Source organism: Passer montanus, unplaced genomic scaffold (genome assembly GCF_014805655.1).
Source record: "Passer montanus isolate IOZ18808 unplaced genomic scaffold, ASM1480565v1 scaffold64, whole genome shotgun sequence".
Lineage (NCBI taxonomy): Eukaryota > Metazoa > Chordata > Aves > Passeriformes > Passeridae > Passer > Passer montanus.
Window position 1 is genome coordinate 490,263 of NW_024371482.1, and position 19,150 is coordinate 509,412.

The 19,150-nt window shown below is 45.1% G+C and overlaps 1 protein-coding gene across 2 annotated transcripts; it reads right to left on the reverse strand.

Moving 5' to 3' along the window:
* Positions 1–948: 948 nt before the first annotated feature.
* On the reverse strand, positions 949–18,934 carry RPN2 (ribophorin II). Of its 2 annotated transcripts, XM_039728166.1 has the most exons (18): positions 18,885–18,934; positions 18,600–18,802; positions 17,561–17,656; positions 16,733–16,908; positions 15,821–15,896; positions 15,306–15,440; positions 13,101–13,277; positions 12,534–12,652; positions 12,059–12,164; positions 9,589–9,680; positions 9,366–9,480; positions 8,840–9,034; positions 8,242–8,328; positions 7,672–7,767; positions 6,469–6,544; positions 5,434–5,563; positions 3,736–3,819; positions 949–1,317 (listed from the first exon to the last, which is right to left on the reverse strand). In XM_039728166.1, the coding sequence occupies exons 1-17, from the start codon at positions 18,895–18,897 to the stop codon at positions 3,768–3,770; spliced, it is 1,944 nt and encodes a 647-aa protein (XP_039584100.1). In that variant the 5' UTR covers positions 18,898–18,934; the 3' UTR covers positions 949–1,317; positions 3,736–3,767. The 2 variants fall into 2 exon arrangements, with proteins under 2 accessions (XP_039584100.1, XP_039584101.1); XM_039728167.1 differs by lacking the exon at positions 3,736–3,819.
* Positions 18,935–19,150: the final 216 nt, after the last annotated feature.

Sequence of the window (19,150 nt, forward strand, 5' to 3'; positions counted from 1 at the left end):
AGAAGTTCATTAAACCTCTGTGGGTCCACAGTAATGTTTACACTGAACCAGCAGGTAGGAACAGCTACAAAGAGCAGGAACAGTGAGCTAAGTGTGAGCAACAGCATGGGGAAGAGACAAGGTGGATTTAATAAAGTGGGGTCACGTCTCACACACGTGAAATGCTTTGGAGGATTCAGCTCCACACCCTCTATCCACATGCTTGCTTGCTGATGTAATGTTCCTGGATTTCCAGAACACATTTGATAAGGTTCCTTTGCCAAAAGGCTTTAAAAGCCACTACCCTTGACACAGGATGCACAGGAGCAGGGGAGGGAGCAACTGTTAAGTTTTCCATGTGAAAGTTGCTCATCAGGAGGAGATTTAGGCCTTTGCTCATTACTATCTGTGATAGTAACACCCAAAGCTGCTGCCTCAGCACTGCTTGGTGGTCCTGAAGGCAGTAATTAGGTGAGAAATTAGTTTGAGTAACTCCAACATGACCACACAGCAAGCAGCAGACACCTGGATTTTGGTTTCATAGAAAACCAAAAGCAACAGCCTCCAGCAAACTGCTATTTGGAATGAGAAGGGTACTGCCAGAGGCTGGAAAGAAAGTGAGGCCCCTCAGGACCCCCAAAACTGCCAGGTCAGACACAGCCAGGCACAGCAGCACCACTGCTGGCTCCCCCATGCCTGACCCCAAGGGCCAGAGCAGCTGGGCACAGCCTGGAGTGGGACAGACAAACCTTTAGGGGAAAGGCAGCCACAGCCTCCCCAAGGGACAGGCAGGAGGGAAGTCCCCCCCAATAAACACAGCCCCCAGGGAAAGAACATGAAAGAACAGGAAGCTTCACACTCAGCACTGACTCACACACAGAATCACCCACCAGAAAAAGCTCTTTTCATTCTCATGCGAGCCCAGCTTCCAATCACTGCCTCTGAGACAGCCAAAACACAACACTCAGGACCATCCTTTCCTCCTCTTTATTCACAAATCTTCAGGATGAGGAAAGGGCACCTGGGGAAAAAGCAGATTTGTATTTTCTTCTTCCTTTTTCTCAAAAAGAAATTCAAATGTCCTGGGAGAAGGGGAGAGGATCCAGGGAAGAAAAGATTTTCCAGATTCATATGAAAAGCACTCCAGTAGCATGAACACAATGATGAAAAAAAAGACTTTAAAAAAAGTTTAACTGGCACCCTTTTGACTTAATGTATAAAAAAAGAATTATCTTCTGCCTTCCTTCTTCTGGCCTTTCAGTTATTTATTTGCTTCTCTTCTGAAAGCATTTGCTTTGTTTTTCCACATTTCTTCCATTCTTCTGGTACTATTGTGTCCTGGAAAGAAAAATAAAAATTAACTCTTCCAGGCAGCAAAGCACTTGCTTGTACAGTACAAGTCTCCCAGACCCCTCATTCTCTCTCAAAAGCAGCTCGTTGGACAAACTTCCCCAAAGCAGCTTCTGTGAGTGATAAACCAGCACTGCTCCAGAATGGGGGATGGAATTCAAGGAGCATGGAAGTGGTCAGAGAAAATGAAGATTAATTTCTGGTGCAAAAGGGATGAATGTGCCTATTAAATTACAGAACTGAACCAAAAAAACCAACCCCAACTAGGCTGAAGGCAAAGCCTGCAAGTACCTTAACTGCTCATTTTAACAGGGCTGATCCATCTGCTGGCAATTGCTGGTCCATGTTAACACAAAGATCTTCATCTCCCCAGGAAGCTCAGGCAGGGTTAGCACAGCAAACCCAACCTTCTGAGGTCCTTTTCCTTCCACGATGCCACACAGGCACACATGGCACTCAACTGACAGAGCTGGGGCACGCATCAGGAAACTGAGCAGTGAGGAAAAATGCTTGTGACTGCACATGGAAGCAAAATCTAAATGAGGGTTGGTGGGTATTAAGTTATTTGCAAGATCTCAGGGCCACAGACAGCTCTGAGAGCTGCACCCTCTGCTGTGAGGCAAAGCTCAGGGAGTTGGGGATGCTCAGCCTGGAGAAGGCCCAAGGGAGGCCTCAGTGGGGCCATGCAGGACTTGAAGGAGGTTATGAAAAGGAGAGGGATGTTTTATACAGGCAGATGGGGCACTGGTTTCCAACTGAAAGAGGGCAACTTTAGATTAGATGTTAGGAAGAAATTTTAAACTCAGCATGTGGTGAGTATGCCCACCTCAGGTTGGTTGCCCAGAGAAGCTGATGTTGCCCCAGCTCTGGAATTTGTTAAAGGCCAGGGTGGATGAGGCCCTGGCTGTGGATGTGATCCACCCTGGCCAGGTGGATGTGGTCTAGTGGATGGTGTCCCTGCCTGTGGCAGGGGGGTTGGAACTGGAGGACCTTAAGATCCCTTTCAACCCAAAGCAGTCTATGATTTCCATGATCCTCTAGGATTACTTACAGCCCATAAGAAATGAAGGAGTTAAAATACCAGGCTGAGAAACAGGAAGCATGCAGGCTGTGGAGAACACACTCGTGAGGCACTTGGTAATAGGCCACTAAAAGCTGCAACCCACTGGCCCAAAGTGATGTTAAAGAGAAGCATCCAGGAGCCTGAACAGCAAACACAGCAGTCAAAAGGACAAGTGACAGCCACCTCCAGGTCCTCTCCAGTAACTTGCTGTAGCTTGTTCTGTGCTCAAGTACCTCAAAACACTCCAGGGACAGAAAAGGCAGCAAAAGGGTGTTTTTCTGAGGGACATGGTGCCAAATTTTCCACAGGTAATTTCCATGCAACCATCCTGCATGCTCCCTGATCTGCAGACAGGAGCACAGTGCACACACCTTTTGTGTGGCACAACCTCCCAGTGCTGGTTTTGATTTGCACCACAAAAACTGGGCTCCATTCAACCCCCATGTGCCTGGAGCTGTGACGTGAGGGGAAGCAGATGCTCAGATGTACCTGTGCAGAACATTGTACAGTGATTTATGTCATCACAGTACCCATCCCACAAATTCTTCCTTTCCCCACAACAACCCAGTGCAAGGAATGAAGCCCTCATGCACACACACTCAGAACTGGGCAGTCCTGCCCCCTACACCACAGTGCACAGAGCAAACTGGGACCTTACCTTTGGGAATGAAAGGAAACCAAGGGCTCTCTCCTGGCAAAGGGCAGTGCAGACCCAGCAGATGACTGTATGGAATGGAGGGGGCTGGGAGCTGCTGCTGCCTGAGCCATCATGACCAGCACAGCCCAATGGGAGGGTGACCCAGGACTGTGTTCTCAGCTGAGAGAGGTGGTGCTGACCTGGCTCTGTGCAGAGCTCTCACCACCCCAAAGGAGGATGTAATTCAGCAGGCAGAGTGCCTGGCAGCTGCACAGCCAGAATGCTGCAGGTGGGGATGGGGAGTACCAGCAGCAGGGTGGGAACAGCCCAGTGTCAGCCACTTTCACCATGGTCTCCTCCAGCTGACATTGCTAATAATTTATTTATAGGAGCAATAATATTGTTTTATTTCATCACCTGAGAGCTGCTTGATGCTCAACAGCATATTTACATGTGCACATATCACCACACAGACTTCAGATAATTCAGGAAATCCCACAAATGCAATTTAGTCTCAGAGAACATGTCCTGCTAACCAGCCCAACCCAGCTGCAGCCAGGGCTCCCAAGGACTGATTTAAAGCCCACTAAGCAATGCTGGGGGAAGCAGCTTCAGCTCACATATTTTTTGTCAAAGGAGTGAGGGATGAGGTGAAATGAAACAGGCAGCATGGCCAGGGAAAGGCAAAATCCAAGAAGGCCCTTACTTCCTGAAGAGCTGGTCACTAGCACACCCCCTTTACCGCAGCGTTCTATACTTTGCCAACCTACTGCTCTGCTCTGCAGCAATCCTGCCAAAGGAGAGAGGGAGAAGGTTCAGAGAGACAGGAAGGAAGAAAGCAGCCCTGCTCCAGGAGCCAGACCCAGTGACAGAAACGCAAAAAGCAAAACCAGGCCTTCTGGTAACTTGTGTAACAAGATGGTTTATACAGACAGCCCCCTTCCCACGCCTGCTGCTGGCCTCCACAGCTTTGGCTCAAAGTGCAAGCTGCTTAATTGTCACTGCACTTCAGCATCTGAGACAGGCAGGCACTGCCTTCACAAGAAGATGTCTTTTTGAACTTTAAAGTCGTGCACAAAGGGTTTAACTTTAGCCTCAGAGAGAAGTTTTACTTTCAAATTTGCCATTGTAGTTGCAGCTTCGTGTCATTTGCAGTGAAAAAGCACACGGACACCCCCTGCAGTGGTTTGAAGCAGGAACCAACCACCTGCATTTATGTGTTAACAGAAGCCCTGGTTGAGCCAAGACACTTAGAAATTTGCTTCATTGTATTATTTTCCCCCAAATCTGTATCCTAGGCAATCTGCACTTAATAACAATGTCTCATTACTCTTTCAATGAAAAAGGAAACGTTATTGAATGACATAACAGTCCCAGGGGCAACAAAATTCCCATAGGAAGTTATGCTAATACAGTAAAATGCCAGTGGAGAGAGCTGGACATCTGAGGGAGAAAGCCTGAGAAAGCTGGGAGGACAGTATGAAAATGGTTAATTACATTAACCATCCTCCTTGACACAGCCAGAAATGTAGAGATGTTTTAAAGAAAAGAAATCAATGCAACCCTCCTGAAAATCTTATGGGGTTTTTTTACAGCTCTTGTCCTGGTTTTAATAGAGTGTAATCAAAAAGGTGAGACCCCAGGGATATCTATGCAGGCAGGTATCCAGCAGCTCAAAAAGGGGAAAGTAAGGAAAGCACAGGTGTGATGGCATAGGGGGTCAGTAAATCATCTTCAAAGTCAAAAACTACATTAGTACAAAAGCTTAAGTCTCACATGGAAACTGTGTGTGGCAGAAGTGAAGGAGAGGGAATGGTGTGACCTCTAACCAAGGCACTGCCCTGGCAGCTTGGGACAGCAAACTGCTGGCTGCCCACACCAGGGCAGTCACCAGAGACTGCGGCAGAAGACACAAGTGTGCAGACAGAAAGGAATGCTGTATCCCTCATATCTAGCAGAATTTTCTCTGGCTTTGCTAGTGTTTGTTGCCTCTTGCCTGTTGCTGCACATCTGATAAGCAGCTGCTTCCCTTTCCCTACAATCACCCCTTAGCTAGAGGAACACAGCAGTAATTTACTCCCACCTTACCTTCCTCCTCTTAAAACTGTTATCACAAGCAGAGCTCCCAGATAGTTGGATCTCTTCTACATTTATAGTGGGTTCTATAACCTAACACTATTCTAAGAGCTGCCTTCAGCACATGCCACATGGCCAATTCTCTCTGCAGGAGCTGCTCCCTGGGGACAGCCCCTCACTGCCCTGCTCAGTTCAAGAGGCAGGCAAGTGGGGCTGAGCAGCCCAGCCCCACACACAAGGTCCAAGAGCCCAGAGCAGTGGTCACTGACACACAGCAGCACCCTGTGACCTCCTCCCCACTGATGTCAAAGCTCTGTCCCCCCCTTACCTCTTCACAGCTTTCTGAGCCAGCATCCTGTTGCCTGCCAGGAATGTGATGCCACCCAAAATGGCCAAGTACTTCAGAGTCTGGAACATGTTGAGTTGAGTCCAGTAGACGTACATGAGTCCCAACATTGCTGGGAAAAAAAAAAAAAAAGATAGTCCATGGCTGAAACTGCATTTCAAAGACCAACCATTTGTCATCCTCAGAACAACTGTACTGCCAGGCTGAAGCATTTGGTTCCTATCCCATCTCTGAAGCTCTGAATGGCAGGTTCAAAGACCACACATTATTGCCAGGGAATGAAGACATCTGGGTTCCCATTCTGGAGTGAAAATGTGACACTGACAGCTTGCAACCAACTCTCCTGTGGCACAATTATGGACATATTACAGACACTAAGGGCTATTAAAAAGAGGAGGATACCCTGGATTTCAATAGGGGATATTAACCTCACACATCTGTAAGGCCTTACAGCTTTTTAAAGCTTCCAAGTATCCTGACTTGGACTGAGAAACATAGTGACATTTGGAAATCAATTCAGTGCTCTCCCAACCTGCTGCGCTTTTGAAATTCTACCAAGACAGTAAATAACTGTGTAACTACAAACACAATAAAATGGATGAAAAAATTTGGTTCAGCCAAAGGACCAGAAGTGCTTTTATGGAAAGAGCTTTAAGGAAAAGATGTAGCTTTTCACTGTTGAGAGTCCTGCAGGTCTCAATCCCCACAGAACCTCCCCACTCTCAGAGGATAAACATGCAATAAAGTGTGACTCTGGAAATAAGAAGTTCTATTAAGTACAGATAAATGGAGTGAGAGAGGGGCCTGGATAATGATGGCTGTTATAAGCTGATGGCCAAAACAGGTTTATCACCATATTAACAATCATGAAAAGCAGGAAGGCAGATGGAAACAAGAGAACAAGTGTTATGCTGTTATGTCATTAGAGTTAATAGACCACGAGCCCATTAACCACAGGCTCTCATCTCTAACTCTCAGGTGAGGAGGTCAAACACACAGAAAGCCTCTGACACTTACCAGCATGTCCCAAGTGAAAAACAATGGTGCTGGGAGCAAAGCTGAAGTTGGAGATGTTGGCACCTATCTTGATCCACTAAAAAGGAAAAGAAACAAAACTGGAGTTGAACAGCCTTGTAAACACAAACTTTTATTTTAAGCTTCAACATCTTTCAAGCCTGTTTGTTTTAGGATCTTCAGTGAATCCAGTGTATTCTCTACAGAAGCACTTGTTTACTACTGCAAGAAGAGACAGTAGTAATTTTGCTAAAGGCAGCACTGTTGAGCTCCTTCAGTGGAAGTGTCTCCTGTTACTTCTGACTGCCCTAATGCAGTTCCTCAAATATCTTAAACAGATGAGAGAAGACTGCTCCAAATTTAAATAGTGAAAAAAAATAGACATTGGTATTTCTACCCAGTTGAATTAATTTCCATTAAAAATAATAATTTAAAAAAAGGATAATACTCTCATTTGGATTTTGGACTCATCCAAAGAGCAGCTACAGATACAAGATGTTTGCTCACAGTAATAATAGTTTTTGACTACAAAAGATAAAGGCATTAAGGGTGGAAAAGAGAAGCAGCAACAATGAGTTTTTTCATTAAAGTGTCATCAACCTGTATATTGTGAACTCCATAGACCAGAGGACACAGCTTTCACTGAGTCTGGCTAATGGGAAATTACTGTTGGAATCAGTTTCATCTTCCAAATAATGAATAATTTAACTTGTCTCACTGAGATTTTTATTGCATTAAGTTCAAAGCACTGACCTGATGATACAGTAAGTAGCAGGGGATGTTTCAACTACAGACACTCAAATGTCCATAAATGGGAATTCAATCTGATAGGATTAAGTAACAGATTTTGTGATGGATTTATTACATGTGAGGCAGAATAACTGCCTTTTTCCTGTGGAAGTCTAATGTTATTGTAACTTAATCTGCCCAGTGTTATTCACCATCCCCAGCTGAAGCACACTGAGAAACTCATCCACCTACTTCCACTTGGCAGCACTGTTATTCTGCTTTGACTAGAACCTAAAAAACCAAACCAGACCAGTGCTCTGCACTGACATCTGCTAGCTGTGACTGCAGCACTGCCGTGCCAGTCAAGATTAACCAAGTTAACCAAGAGTTTTAGCAAGAAGTTGAGCTGTCCAACCTCCTAAGTGACTCTGACTGGATGGGAAGAAGTGTTGTTCTTCTGTGACCCAGCTCACTCACCAAGATGAGCAGCAAAAGCAGTGGGGAGAGAACCAGTGCTGTGAAAGTGTTGGAGACCACTGTGGGAGGCCTCTTCTCAGGCTCCCTGAAGAGGTGCTGCAAACAAACAAAACCAACTCATGAGCAGGAGTGTTCCAACAGAGCAGCTCCTCTGCTCCCAAGCTGCAGCCCCAGTGCTGTTCTCAGAGGTTCCTCTGGGTGGGAGCCATTTTTTTAAGGCAAAGACTGACTTGTTAACACAGTGTCTATTCCAGTCTCTGCATGTTTAATTTCTTGCACAGTTAACTCTTCCTTGCACTCACAGAAGCACTTGTTAGCTTGACATCAGCCCAGAGACCTTTCTGTGGTGCTTACCTGGCCAAATTTTCATGTTTGGATCTTTTCACTGACACCAGTTGCTCTCCCATAGCTAGAACACAGGTTTTTTTATTCATACATCATAGAACTCCAACAAATTTCTTTCCATTAAGCAGTAACTTTGGTCTTCTTTTAATTACATTACTTATAAATAAATTATGATGAGAACACGTAACACTAAACCCTCATCTCCACATATAATCTTGACTGTACCTGGATTTCAGGTTTGGGAACAAAGAGGTTCTTGGACTGGACTGTGGATGGTGCATCCTCTTCTGGGAATGTGATCACAACATCAGCCTGAAATAAAATCGTGCAGCTTCATGCATTTAGATCTAAATGCATAAAACCTATTCCATTACTGTGCTCTATTTCCTTATTTGATGATCCATGAATTACATAATTTTTAAAGGAAACTGAGAAAAAGACACCATATTTTTTAAGAAGCAACCTCTCCTAAACAGGGGCAGTAATGTCATTCACCCACCATTAAGAATTGGACTTATTTCCAGCAGAGAAAGAACAGAGGTTAAACCTCAAGAGCCTGCTGTGAAATTGCATCAAACCCATAAATCTTCTGAAGTTTCTGCACCACTACATGATGAAATTAATGTTTATTTCTGTCTTGCTTTGATGTTTACTTGAAACTCGCAAAGAACAGCAAACCTCAGAGCCCATAAATGGCCAAAAGGATTCTGATTCACTAAAAAGAACAAAATATTTGAGCTTTTTGCTTCCAAGCCTGTACCATATCCTCTTGTTAGAATGTCAGTAATGACAAAACCACATCACCCCACTTCCAGTTACATACCACATTCCAAAGGATTGGATTTTCCAGAGTGGCATCTCCAATGATCAGGTAAAGAGTGTAAGTCCCAGAGGCAGAGTCAAATTCAGTCTTTCTTTCAGAGGTATCCAGTTCAAATTTGTACACATTCTTGCTGTCTGGCTCTGCAACAAACACCACCTCCTGGCCAGTCTTTTGGTTGTGAAGTCGAACAAAAGTCTGCAAGGATGAATGTAACATTCAAGGACTTTTCAGCCAGCAATTTACATAAAAAAAACCAAACCAGAAGTGTGCTTTTACAGGGCAGGCTATGTGCACTCAATCTGTGGAGTTAAATACAACACAACACCAGAGCCAGAGATTTCATTTAACAGACAGACAAAACAAATGAAGTGAATCTCCCAGCTAGTGAGAGCAGTGATCTTCACAGTACATGTCAGAAACATAAGGCTTCTCAAAACCTATCAAATCTTTTCAAGAACAACTGTCACCTCAGATGCTTCATGATGGAACATCTTGGTAACACAGCAATGACAAAAACTGTCCTAACCTGGTGAGGGATGAGTTCAGCTCCACTGTTCACATCTATCAGCTGGAAGGATAAAGCAAAGTTCTGATGGCTGTCAGCAGTGAATGAGCCCTTGGCTTTGGCTGGGTAAGCTACCCTAGGAGGGAAAAAACCACACAGAACTGAGGTGCTGTTCCAAGAGAAAGCCTGGTGCTCAGAGAAACCAAGGCTCTGGTCTAGGATCACACACCCCACGCTGTTTTACCTGGTTGTTTTTGGTGCAATGCTCTGATCTTTATCCACGGTAGAAAGATCTACATTAGTAATCCCCACTTCTGTGGAAACTTTTACTTTCAGCTGCAACAAAACACAACAGAAAATTCTTCAGAGCACTACACATACACCAATTATGGTCAAGTTCACTGCAGATGCTTTAGCTCTTCTGTCCTTCCTCAAAGAGGGTCTTATGACTAAGCCCAAGTCAGAGCCTGACCTGCACAGAAGGATCTACAGCAATTTACCTCCTGGCAAAGCTCCAGCACCAGTCACTGACCCATCCCCTTTCCTCCCTGCACAAGCTGCCAGCTCTGCAGACACCAGCTTCTCAGGCATGCTGGAATTGGCTATCCTGGAGAGAGCTGTTTGGAATGAAACAGTCCAACCACCCAGATCCAACCAGTTTCCCTTATGAACTAGCAGAAGCTCCCTATTAAAGGTACATCACATATAATACAAGTTCACACTGCCTGTGCATGTGTCCTTCTACTTTCTGGACAGCAATTTGAGACAAGAGGTCTCCAGACAGCAACAGTTCTGCCTCTGTTGGCTCCTAAAGCCCAACAGGTTTCCGTTGACTTTATTACCAGCAGGCAAATGCCAAAGCATTCCCGCAGACCTGCGCTTTGTCCAGCAAGCTTTCCTGCAGAGTCACAGCATTCACCCCTCAGTGCAGGGCAGCCAATAAGGCCCTGCCATTTATCTCACTGCTCTGTGCTAAGTGCAATATAAACCCCAAGCAGAGAAATGATTTCCTGCCCTTTCCCCAGCCCCAAACCACAGCCCATTCAGGCACTGAGCCGACTGGGTTTGACTGATTTCAATTCTTCTCTCAAACATAAGCAGTTACTGCAGTCTGTAGTTTTTAATTAGCACATTTGTTCTCACAGCTTACAAATGCTCCCCATGAGAATTGAAGTTTCATTGCCAAGACATTTTTCATCTTATACTACAATTTGTTATTACAGGTTTGCTCATGTGAGCCAGCCCCACACCCTCAGTCTGAAAAATAATTCACAGAGAACCTGTAGGAAAAATATGTAAAAACATTAACTAAACTATTCAGGTCAGACTTCAAACACAATCATCTTGGCAGTTTCTTTACAACAAAAAGTGTAATTTAAGAGAGAGGCTACCCCCAAAAATGGATCCATTAACATGCAGATGATTCAGGCTAACTTTAGCAAAGCCCTCCTTTGTTCCAAGTTGGGAGCAAAGAAAGATGGACTAAGAAATATTAATTTTTAAAAAGTTGTGTGGAGGCAACTCAGAGCTGCTGCACACAGCCCCTTCAACTGCACAGTACACAAACATCTCTCAAATATTTTAATGCCAGGAAATGCAGTCTCTGCCTGAGTAATAACCCACTGGTTTAGCTCATTACTGTCAAAACGATGGTGCATTAAGGACAATTAATGCTAATAACAGTAAGGAAAAAAGCAGCTCCCCAGCAGTCCTCCCCCGTAACAATGTGTCTTATTAGCAGCAGTTCCCACAAAGCTGCTGCACTAATACATTCCTGCCGGTGCCTCCCTGTGCCAGCCCCAGCTTAAGCAGGACAATCCAGCCCCTTCTGACACCCTGAGTGCCATTACTGCTCCCTGACAGAGTCAATTTGATACTCAAAGTAAAGGTCAGCAGTTGTGTCTTCCTCCACTCCAAGCTAAATATGCTGGAAGACTTGAAATGCTAATTGTTTCCTTAAATAGTGATTGGGGGCAAAAATTAACCCTGGGAATGGACTTCTTTGGAGAAGAGCATTCTCAGCTGTTGACACTGGGGTGACTACATGAACAGTCAGAGAGGTCACATTCCTCTCACTGTAACAAACTTGAGAAAAGGAAAACTCCAAATATTTATATAAAACTGCTTGTCAAAAAGGTGCTGTCTGAGAGCTTTTGCCACCAAGACAGTGCTGTGTGTGCATGAAAAGAAGACTTCATCTGCTTTGGTCACTGCTTCTCCACTACAAAAGCTTCACCATATGCACGGTTTGGAAATGCCAGAAGACCCCCTTGACTCTCTTCTAGTGCTCTAGAGCTTACACAAACAGACAACAACAAATGCTCAGCTTGCACAGAGCAGGCAACCCCCAGACAACTGCCAGCCAAGCCCTGAGATTTATGGGCTCGACTCTGGAATGCTCAGGAGAACTAACACTTGTAATCATTTCTGCATATCGACTCAGGGCTGCCATATAAACACTTCCACTGTTACCCTTGGTTCAGATGCTGTCAGATCAGCATCTAAGTGATAAGACAGGTTTGAAATTTACACAAATCCCTTTTGATCATGTATTAATCTGGTTACTGGCCATAATCCTGAGTCAAAATCCAATGCATTACAGAAAAGCATGTGATAAAAATTCCATATAACTGGCAACATCTTTCACAAGTATAAACAAAAAGCTGTTTCAGTGAATAGGCACAGAATGAAAATAAATCAAAGAGCACACCCACCTCCACTTTATTAGCAATAAATCGCTTATCTCCATCTACACTGATAGAGAAATCATAATATCCACTAGCAGGTTTCACATTCATGAAGTTCAGCTCAAAGAAATCTCTGTAACAAAAAAAACCCCAAGGTGTTAAGAAGCCTCCAAATATGCTACATTAAACAGGTAAACAAACACAGCATAAAACTAACATTGCTAAGTGCAGTAGGAAAAGAATTCTTCAAAGCTGACCAAAGCCAAAAGAACATTGGAATTTCCCACTTCCAGTCAAAAGAAAAAACAACAGAAATTCACCACCTCCACCAAATATGATCAGTCACTCTACACTAACAAAATACAACCACAGCATTTTTAGTTTTCTATCACAGAAACATTTCTCTGGTGGAAAAACGCTTATGGAAAAGTAAGTCTAACATTGACTAAATAATACCTGTTTGTAAATACCTGTTACTCTAAAAATAATCTTATTTTCTTACCCAGAGAGAGTAAATGGTAGCTGTTGAAGGACAGTGGCTTTGCTAGACACAGACTTGGCTTGGTCAAGCTTTACAGAAACTTGAGTCAGTAGCTGGGACATAACATTGGTCACTTGCAGCTACGAGAGAAAAACCAGCATTTCTGTGAGACTTGGCCCAGAAGGAATGCAGGAGCACAGACAACTCAGTACCCCTCTGTGTTCCACACCCAGAGCTCTCCCCAGAGAGAGGAGAGCTCAGCATCCCAGCCTCCCTTGTTCTTTCTAACACAAGAGGGAAGGTGAAGAGCTGACTTCCACACCATTCCTTCTTGAGGCAGTGCCTGGTAAAACAAAGCTCTAAGAATCACTTCACAAAAGCACTACAAGATCTGCTGGAGCCTCAGCCACAGAGCTAAAAGTGAAAGACATCAGCTCACACTTTCAGTCAGCCAGAGCTACAACAGCAGAGCTGACTTCCACACCATTCCTTCTTGAGGCAGTGCCTGGTAAAACAAAGCTCCTAAGAATCACTTCACAAAAGAGCTACAACAGCAGACTGAGCCAGGAGCTGGGGCTGAGGCCTTACCCTGAGCAGGGGCTGGTGGTGGGACACAGCTGCAGGCCCGTCAGGGACAATGACGATGGGCAAGTGGAAGCGGTTCTGGGACAGGGCACCCGCAGCACGGGCCACGCTGAAGGCCTCCGAGAGGGTCTCAAAGTTCTTCTTGCTAAAAATGGCATTCATCAGCTGGATAACCTGATCCTGAAAGAGGAAAAGCCAACCACATATAAGCACCAGCAGCTTCCCACAACACTGCAAACTGGCTGAGTATTATGTTATTAATGAAAACATCATTCATAAAAGACTGTTTAATTTTCCATTTGCTTTAAAAACAGTTCAAATTATGAGGCAACCCAAAAATTAGCTACCTTTGGAATTTCATGTGCATTCTCATTCTTGGCTGGGAGACTCCAACCACAATGGCTGGAACTGCCTCAACAACTTGGAAAAGCAGAATATAGATCCACCTCTGCAAATGATGTGTTTCAGAGTAAAAAGATGTCATCAGCTCAACTACCCAGACTGCATGTGGCTGCAAAAAGACAATTTGGCTGCAAGAGCTGCACTGTTATCTTCATACAGTGGAGCAGAACCAGGCTTGATGTCCTGGCTGGGAAGGCCATGGAACAAAGCACCCCAATGGCTCTGGAAGGAGCAGCCTAGGCCCATGCAGGCTTATCCCCTCAGGCTAAGAGGATTAGCTTTAAAGCAGCACCACCAGGAGCACAGAGCCAGCTCTGCCTTTGGGGTGTGCCAAAGCTAATTTGTTCTCTCCAAGGCAGGAGTGGGACAGCATCCCCCCAGCTGGTTTTGCAGGCTGACTCAGTAGGGTTAGGGCATCTGCACCACTCTCTGCAGATTGTTCATTACCCCTCATTATTCAGCTTCTTCCATCACTCCCTGCTAGTCTGGAAAACAGAGGGATTGGCTTCCTGGACTTTGATCCCAACCAAGGATTTTGGGCTGAATTCTGATGAGAATGAGTACAATCAAAGACAATCCCAAATAATGCAATAAGGACACAACTTCATGACCTGCAAAGAACACTTCTAAATGAAATTCACTGCACATTAAATTCTCACTCTTCTGCTTGTACCAGTGAACACCAAACAAACTAGAGAAAGCATCCAGACAAGTGCTACAGAACTCCTCCACAGTGCAAATCCTGCAGTGCTTTTAATGTCTGTGGAGGGCATGGCACTGCTCCAGACCTTAATCAGCAACTGACACTCTCATTGAAGTTGTGGGAAAAAAACCAAACAGGCAGTTATTTTTTTCAAATACTACACATTATTTTTTAAAGACAGTTTTGTAGCATTCCAAAGGCACTGTCACCATTCACCAGAGATAAAGCCTCAAGCCCCAACAGCAGCACTTCTGACAGCATAACTCTGAAAAAAACCGAAACAATTTCCCTTAATTGGTCTTTTTTTAAGGCATAATTTGGATGCTGACAGTTTGAATTGCACGTGACAGAATTACCACCTCAAAAATGACATCAAAATTACTTTGCATTAGCCTGTTTGGCAGCAGTGTGGAAAAGAGCCAGTCCTGAACTCAGATGTCTTACACTGGCTTCAGTCTTAACCCTGCCACTTTGCCTCATGCTTTAGGGAGCTGCCATTCTCACTCCAAAGTACATTTAACTCCATTAACTTGTGGGGAAAAAAAAATCAAGTGGATAGCTTGCAGTAATGATTTCTAGCTTAACCAAGATCAAAAGAAATTTCCAGCAGTCTTTCATCTTAGACAACAAGTTTTTTCATCTTGATTCCTGCAGGCACAAGGTAATGTTGTCTCTCTTCTGGGCACCCCAAACTGGGGTGCCTGCATTTCCTCATAGATAAATAACATTTGCAAAACACCTTGAAATGCTGGAAAGTGCTACAAGTGCCAAATGCCAGAACAAACTCTGAAACAAGGGTTTTTTTTCAACACCATGCTTCAATAAACAAAGAAAAAACTTAAGTTTCACTTGCAATTTCCGCCTGTACACTTTTAAAAGGAAAAAACACAACAAACCCAGCCTGTGATCTTTAAGTTGGAATTTCCTCTTAGATTCTGTTTCCTAGCATTCCCCCCACAATGTCCCTTTTCACTGGGTGTGCTCAATACTTTTGCCAGTAGAAATTCTACCAGTTACACCAGGCTTTGGCACTGCACCACAGGGACTGAGCAGATCCTTTCTGGGAGCTGGAGTGTGCAAGGAAGGAAAGGGCAGGTACAGACCTCCTTTATTGCTGGCTCTGTACCCACATGGTCTGACAGCTTATAGGCAGCAGCAACAAACAGGGCAGTAGTCTCAATTCCTTCTTCAAACTGCAGGTAAACTCCACCCAGGTCATCCAAGCGAGCAACAAGATCCTGACAGAAAGAGTTATTAAAATTTAAATTGCATTCTAGAGGATCCACAGAAGTTAACTCTGCTGTTAGGTCTTTAATCAAGAATTATCTGTATGGGATCAATGATATATTTTGTGATAGTTATTTAGAAACAGGAAGAAAGTAAATCCTCCAGCCTTTAGTGGATTTAATTATATGTAAATGTCAGGACTGTCTATTTTTCAGTCCACTGTGAAACAGAAAAAAGCCCAAGGAATTATCTGCTTGAAAGCCAAGCCACATTACGCAGGCAGACAATTAGCCAGGCTGGTTTTTCATTTTGTTTTTCACATTAATACATCTTTTAGTTCTAAGCAATCTAGCAAATTTCTGAGTAATTAGAGAGCACAGTGTGTTCCTACCTCAATCTCCTCAACAATGCTACTTAGATCTGCCTGCTGGGACAGGTAAGATGCCGTCTCCAAAGCCTGGATGGTTCTTCAACAAGAACAAACAAAACCAAACAAGTGTGTGATTATTCCTTCCGTAAAAGCCAAACACCATTTAAATCAAAGCAAGTGCATTTTCTATTCTGAATGAAGTGTAAAACAGCTGTTCCTGCCTTCAGGTCACTCAAGAGAATGACTCTGAAGTGATTTAGTGTGAACTTAGCATTCATTACAGAATTCACTTCAGCTGCATCAGCGCTGCAAGGAACTCACAGACTCAAAGGCAGAGCAGAGAACAAACTGATCCCTGCAGAGCACAGATCCCAGACTCGCCACTGAGGCTTCCAGAAATCTGCTTTTTTAGTCAACAAAGCAAGTTTTAAAGTTTCCCTTTCTTCCCCAGCCTTTAAGGGACATTCTGTTCTCGTGTTTCACAGTGAAACAAATTTTTTTGGTGATAAATGCCAAGATTCTTTCAGCTTACTGGCACATATTTTCCAGCTCACAGCGCAGGCACCCCAAACTAAAAAAAGAGCTGAGAAAGAGCATTAGGTCTGCTGCAACCATAAATGACACAGAATCATGGCTGGGTATAAAGCAAAAATTCTGTTATCAATGCTTCTAAGAGGAGGCTTTTTTGGGATACCATCCCTTTACTGATCATTATCCTTAAACTAAATTGAATATATTAATTTATAAAACCATACAAAAATAGCCCCAAAATCAAGCCCCCATATATTTTCTTCCCCCGAGAAACAACAATGAACTGGACAGCACCTACTCTACCCCATCTGCATTCCAAGGATTAAGCATTAAAACAGCCTTTAATTCAAACCCCAGGAGCCTGGAGGGCAATCACACGAACCCCTCCTGTGTGGGACTTACGCCAGCACGCTCTCCTCCTTGCTGAGCCGGGCAGTGAGGGCACTCAGGGCTTCCTGGGATGCCAAAGGAAGGCCAAAGCCACTCAGGGCACCAACAGCGTGGAAGATCTGCGTGACTGAGGAGTCCTCACTGACAGCTGCCAGCAGCAGCTCTCTGGTCTCATTTGAAATGGTGACCTGAGGAAGAGCACAGGGAACACTGATTCACACTTGACAAAACGTGGTCTGCAAACCACCACTGATTCCCTCCTGGAGCCAACACTAGAGTGGTGAACTTCTACAAGCTTCTGGGAAAAATCCTTTTATCACTCATTACTTTTTAGTTTAACTGATTAAATCCTTAAGTATTGCTGTCAACCATCAATTAGGCTAATCCATGCAGATGTATCCTGGTAATCTGCTACTGCTTTTCATGTGGCATCACTCACTGTTAGCAGCCAGGGGCACTGATGAGGGAGGGCTTGGGTAACTCACCCCAGCTCAGCAGGGGTGCTCTACATCTGTATCCAGCAGTTCCCAGCACCAAACACTGTCACCCACATAAAGAGCTTCTAAGTGACACAGTTCTGAGAGTTCTAACAAAATGTGCTGCCTCTTTTCTTAGCCAGTGTTTAATTAAAAAACATCCCCTCAGAATTACTCTGGCCCAAATACTTGTGTTGGATATTTATACTTTGCCTTGTGTAGAGCACAGCCAAACATTTATTTACTTAAGGCACAACAGAGAACAATCCACTAAAAGAAAGTAAAACTTAAGCATAAAATGAACTGAAAAATATCAAGGCAAGTATTTCCCTGGTGGTATCTGTCTGCAGAACTCCACACTCACCTCACAGGCTGACAGGACCTGCATGGACTGGGCAGCATAAAAGAGGGATTCAACACTGCTGGAGTCCACGTGAGATTTGATGAACTTGCATGCAGCCTGTGGAGAAACAGAAGATAAACCCCTGAGAGGAGATTTAAATGATACTCTAAGACAATTCCATGAACACTGTGCATTTTTATACCCCCCAGATCCTACTGGCAAGTGCTGCACAGAAACAAGGGTGGTTCTTCCTAAAAGACATAAAGAATTTTCACATAAGCTCTACTGCAACCACAATTCAAACCTAAATTGAGTATAATTATAAAGCCTATCAAAATTAAAGTCTAACAGGTGTATTTAGTAGGGCAAACCTTCCAGGATAGAGAACAGATGAACAGAAGTTCTGTAGGTGAGCTTCCTTTCCAGCTGTATCTCACACCATCATTAATGGATACAAACACAGAATTTCAAAGAGTGCAGAGAGAAAAGTGGGGCAAGCAGGCACAGCACAAAGGTAAGCAATGGCACTGCTTGTTAATTTGTGCTGACAGCTGGATAGATGGATCACTGGGATGCATTTTAACCAGAAAACAACCAAGAATGTAACTGCTCCCGAATTCAGTACTCGAACTGAAACAATCTAATGGGAGCTCTATTTGAGAGTGCAGTGCACCAAACGTGCCACAGGCGGGGAACTTATTCACAAGGCAGTTAAACAAATTGCTATGCACAGTGCCCTCACAGCGGGCCGTGAGGAGCGAGCCCTGCAGCCACCACTCACAGGCAGTGAGTGTAGGAGAGTCAGGGCCACCTTACTGCCCGCACAAAGATACAATTTATCCAAATAACACACGAGAGTCGCCAATCACCACTGATACTCCAGTGCTTGCTGAAGATACAACGCTTTTGTAAAGGTTTTACATTTCCCCCACGGCCCTGTCCAAGCAGAGCTCTCTCATAGACTCACATTACATTAATAATTCGTCATTCACCGCTGTGCAGCAGCCCCTCACACAGCAAAGCGCCCCCGGGCAGCGACAGCCGCGCCCTCCCCGCTCACCTTTTCATCCGCCACCCGCACGCCGAGGCTGCTGAGCCCCACGATGGAGTAGTAGGCGGACCGCACGTCCGTGAAGGGCCGCTCCAGCACCGCCCGCAGCCGCGCCAGGTCGCGGGCATCCAGACGATGGCTGGGGACAAGGGCCTGGGCACCGGCGAGGACAAGCAGGAAGCTGAGCGCCGCCTCCAGACGCAGCCGCAGGCCTGCGGAGAGATAAACGCGTTAGCCCGCGTCCCCCATCCCCGCGGTACCGACACCGGCCCGGCCCGGCCGCCCTCGCCTCACCCGGCGCCGCCATGTTGCCGCCCCCTCCCGCGCCACGGCGCCGCTTCCGCCCCGCGCCCCGCCCTGGAACGCGCCATCATGCCATAGGGGTGGGTAAGAGGGACGATGTATTATGAGAGAGTCCCTCAGCTCCACTGCTGTCAGCTACGACAGCAGAGAAACTATGAATGACAATGAAGAGAGCCGGGCGAGAGAGACAGCGGGCTGGGGCGGGCAGCGGCGGCGGGGTCTCTAGACCACGGGAAGAAATTACTCCCCCGGGTGAG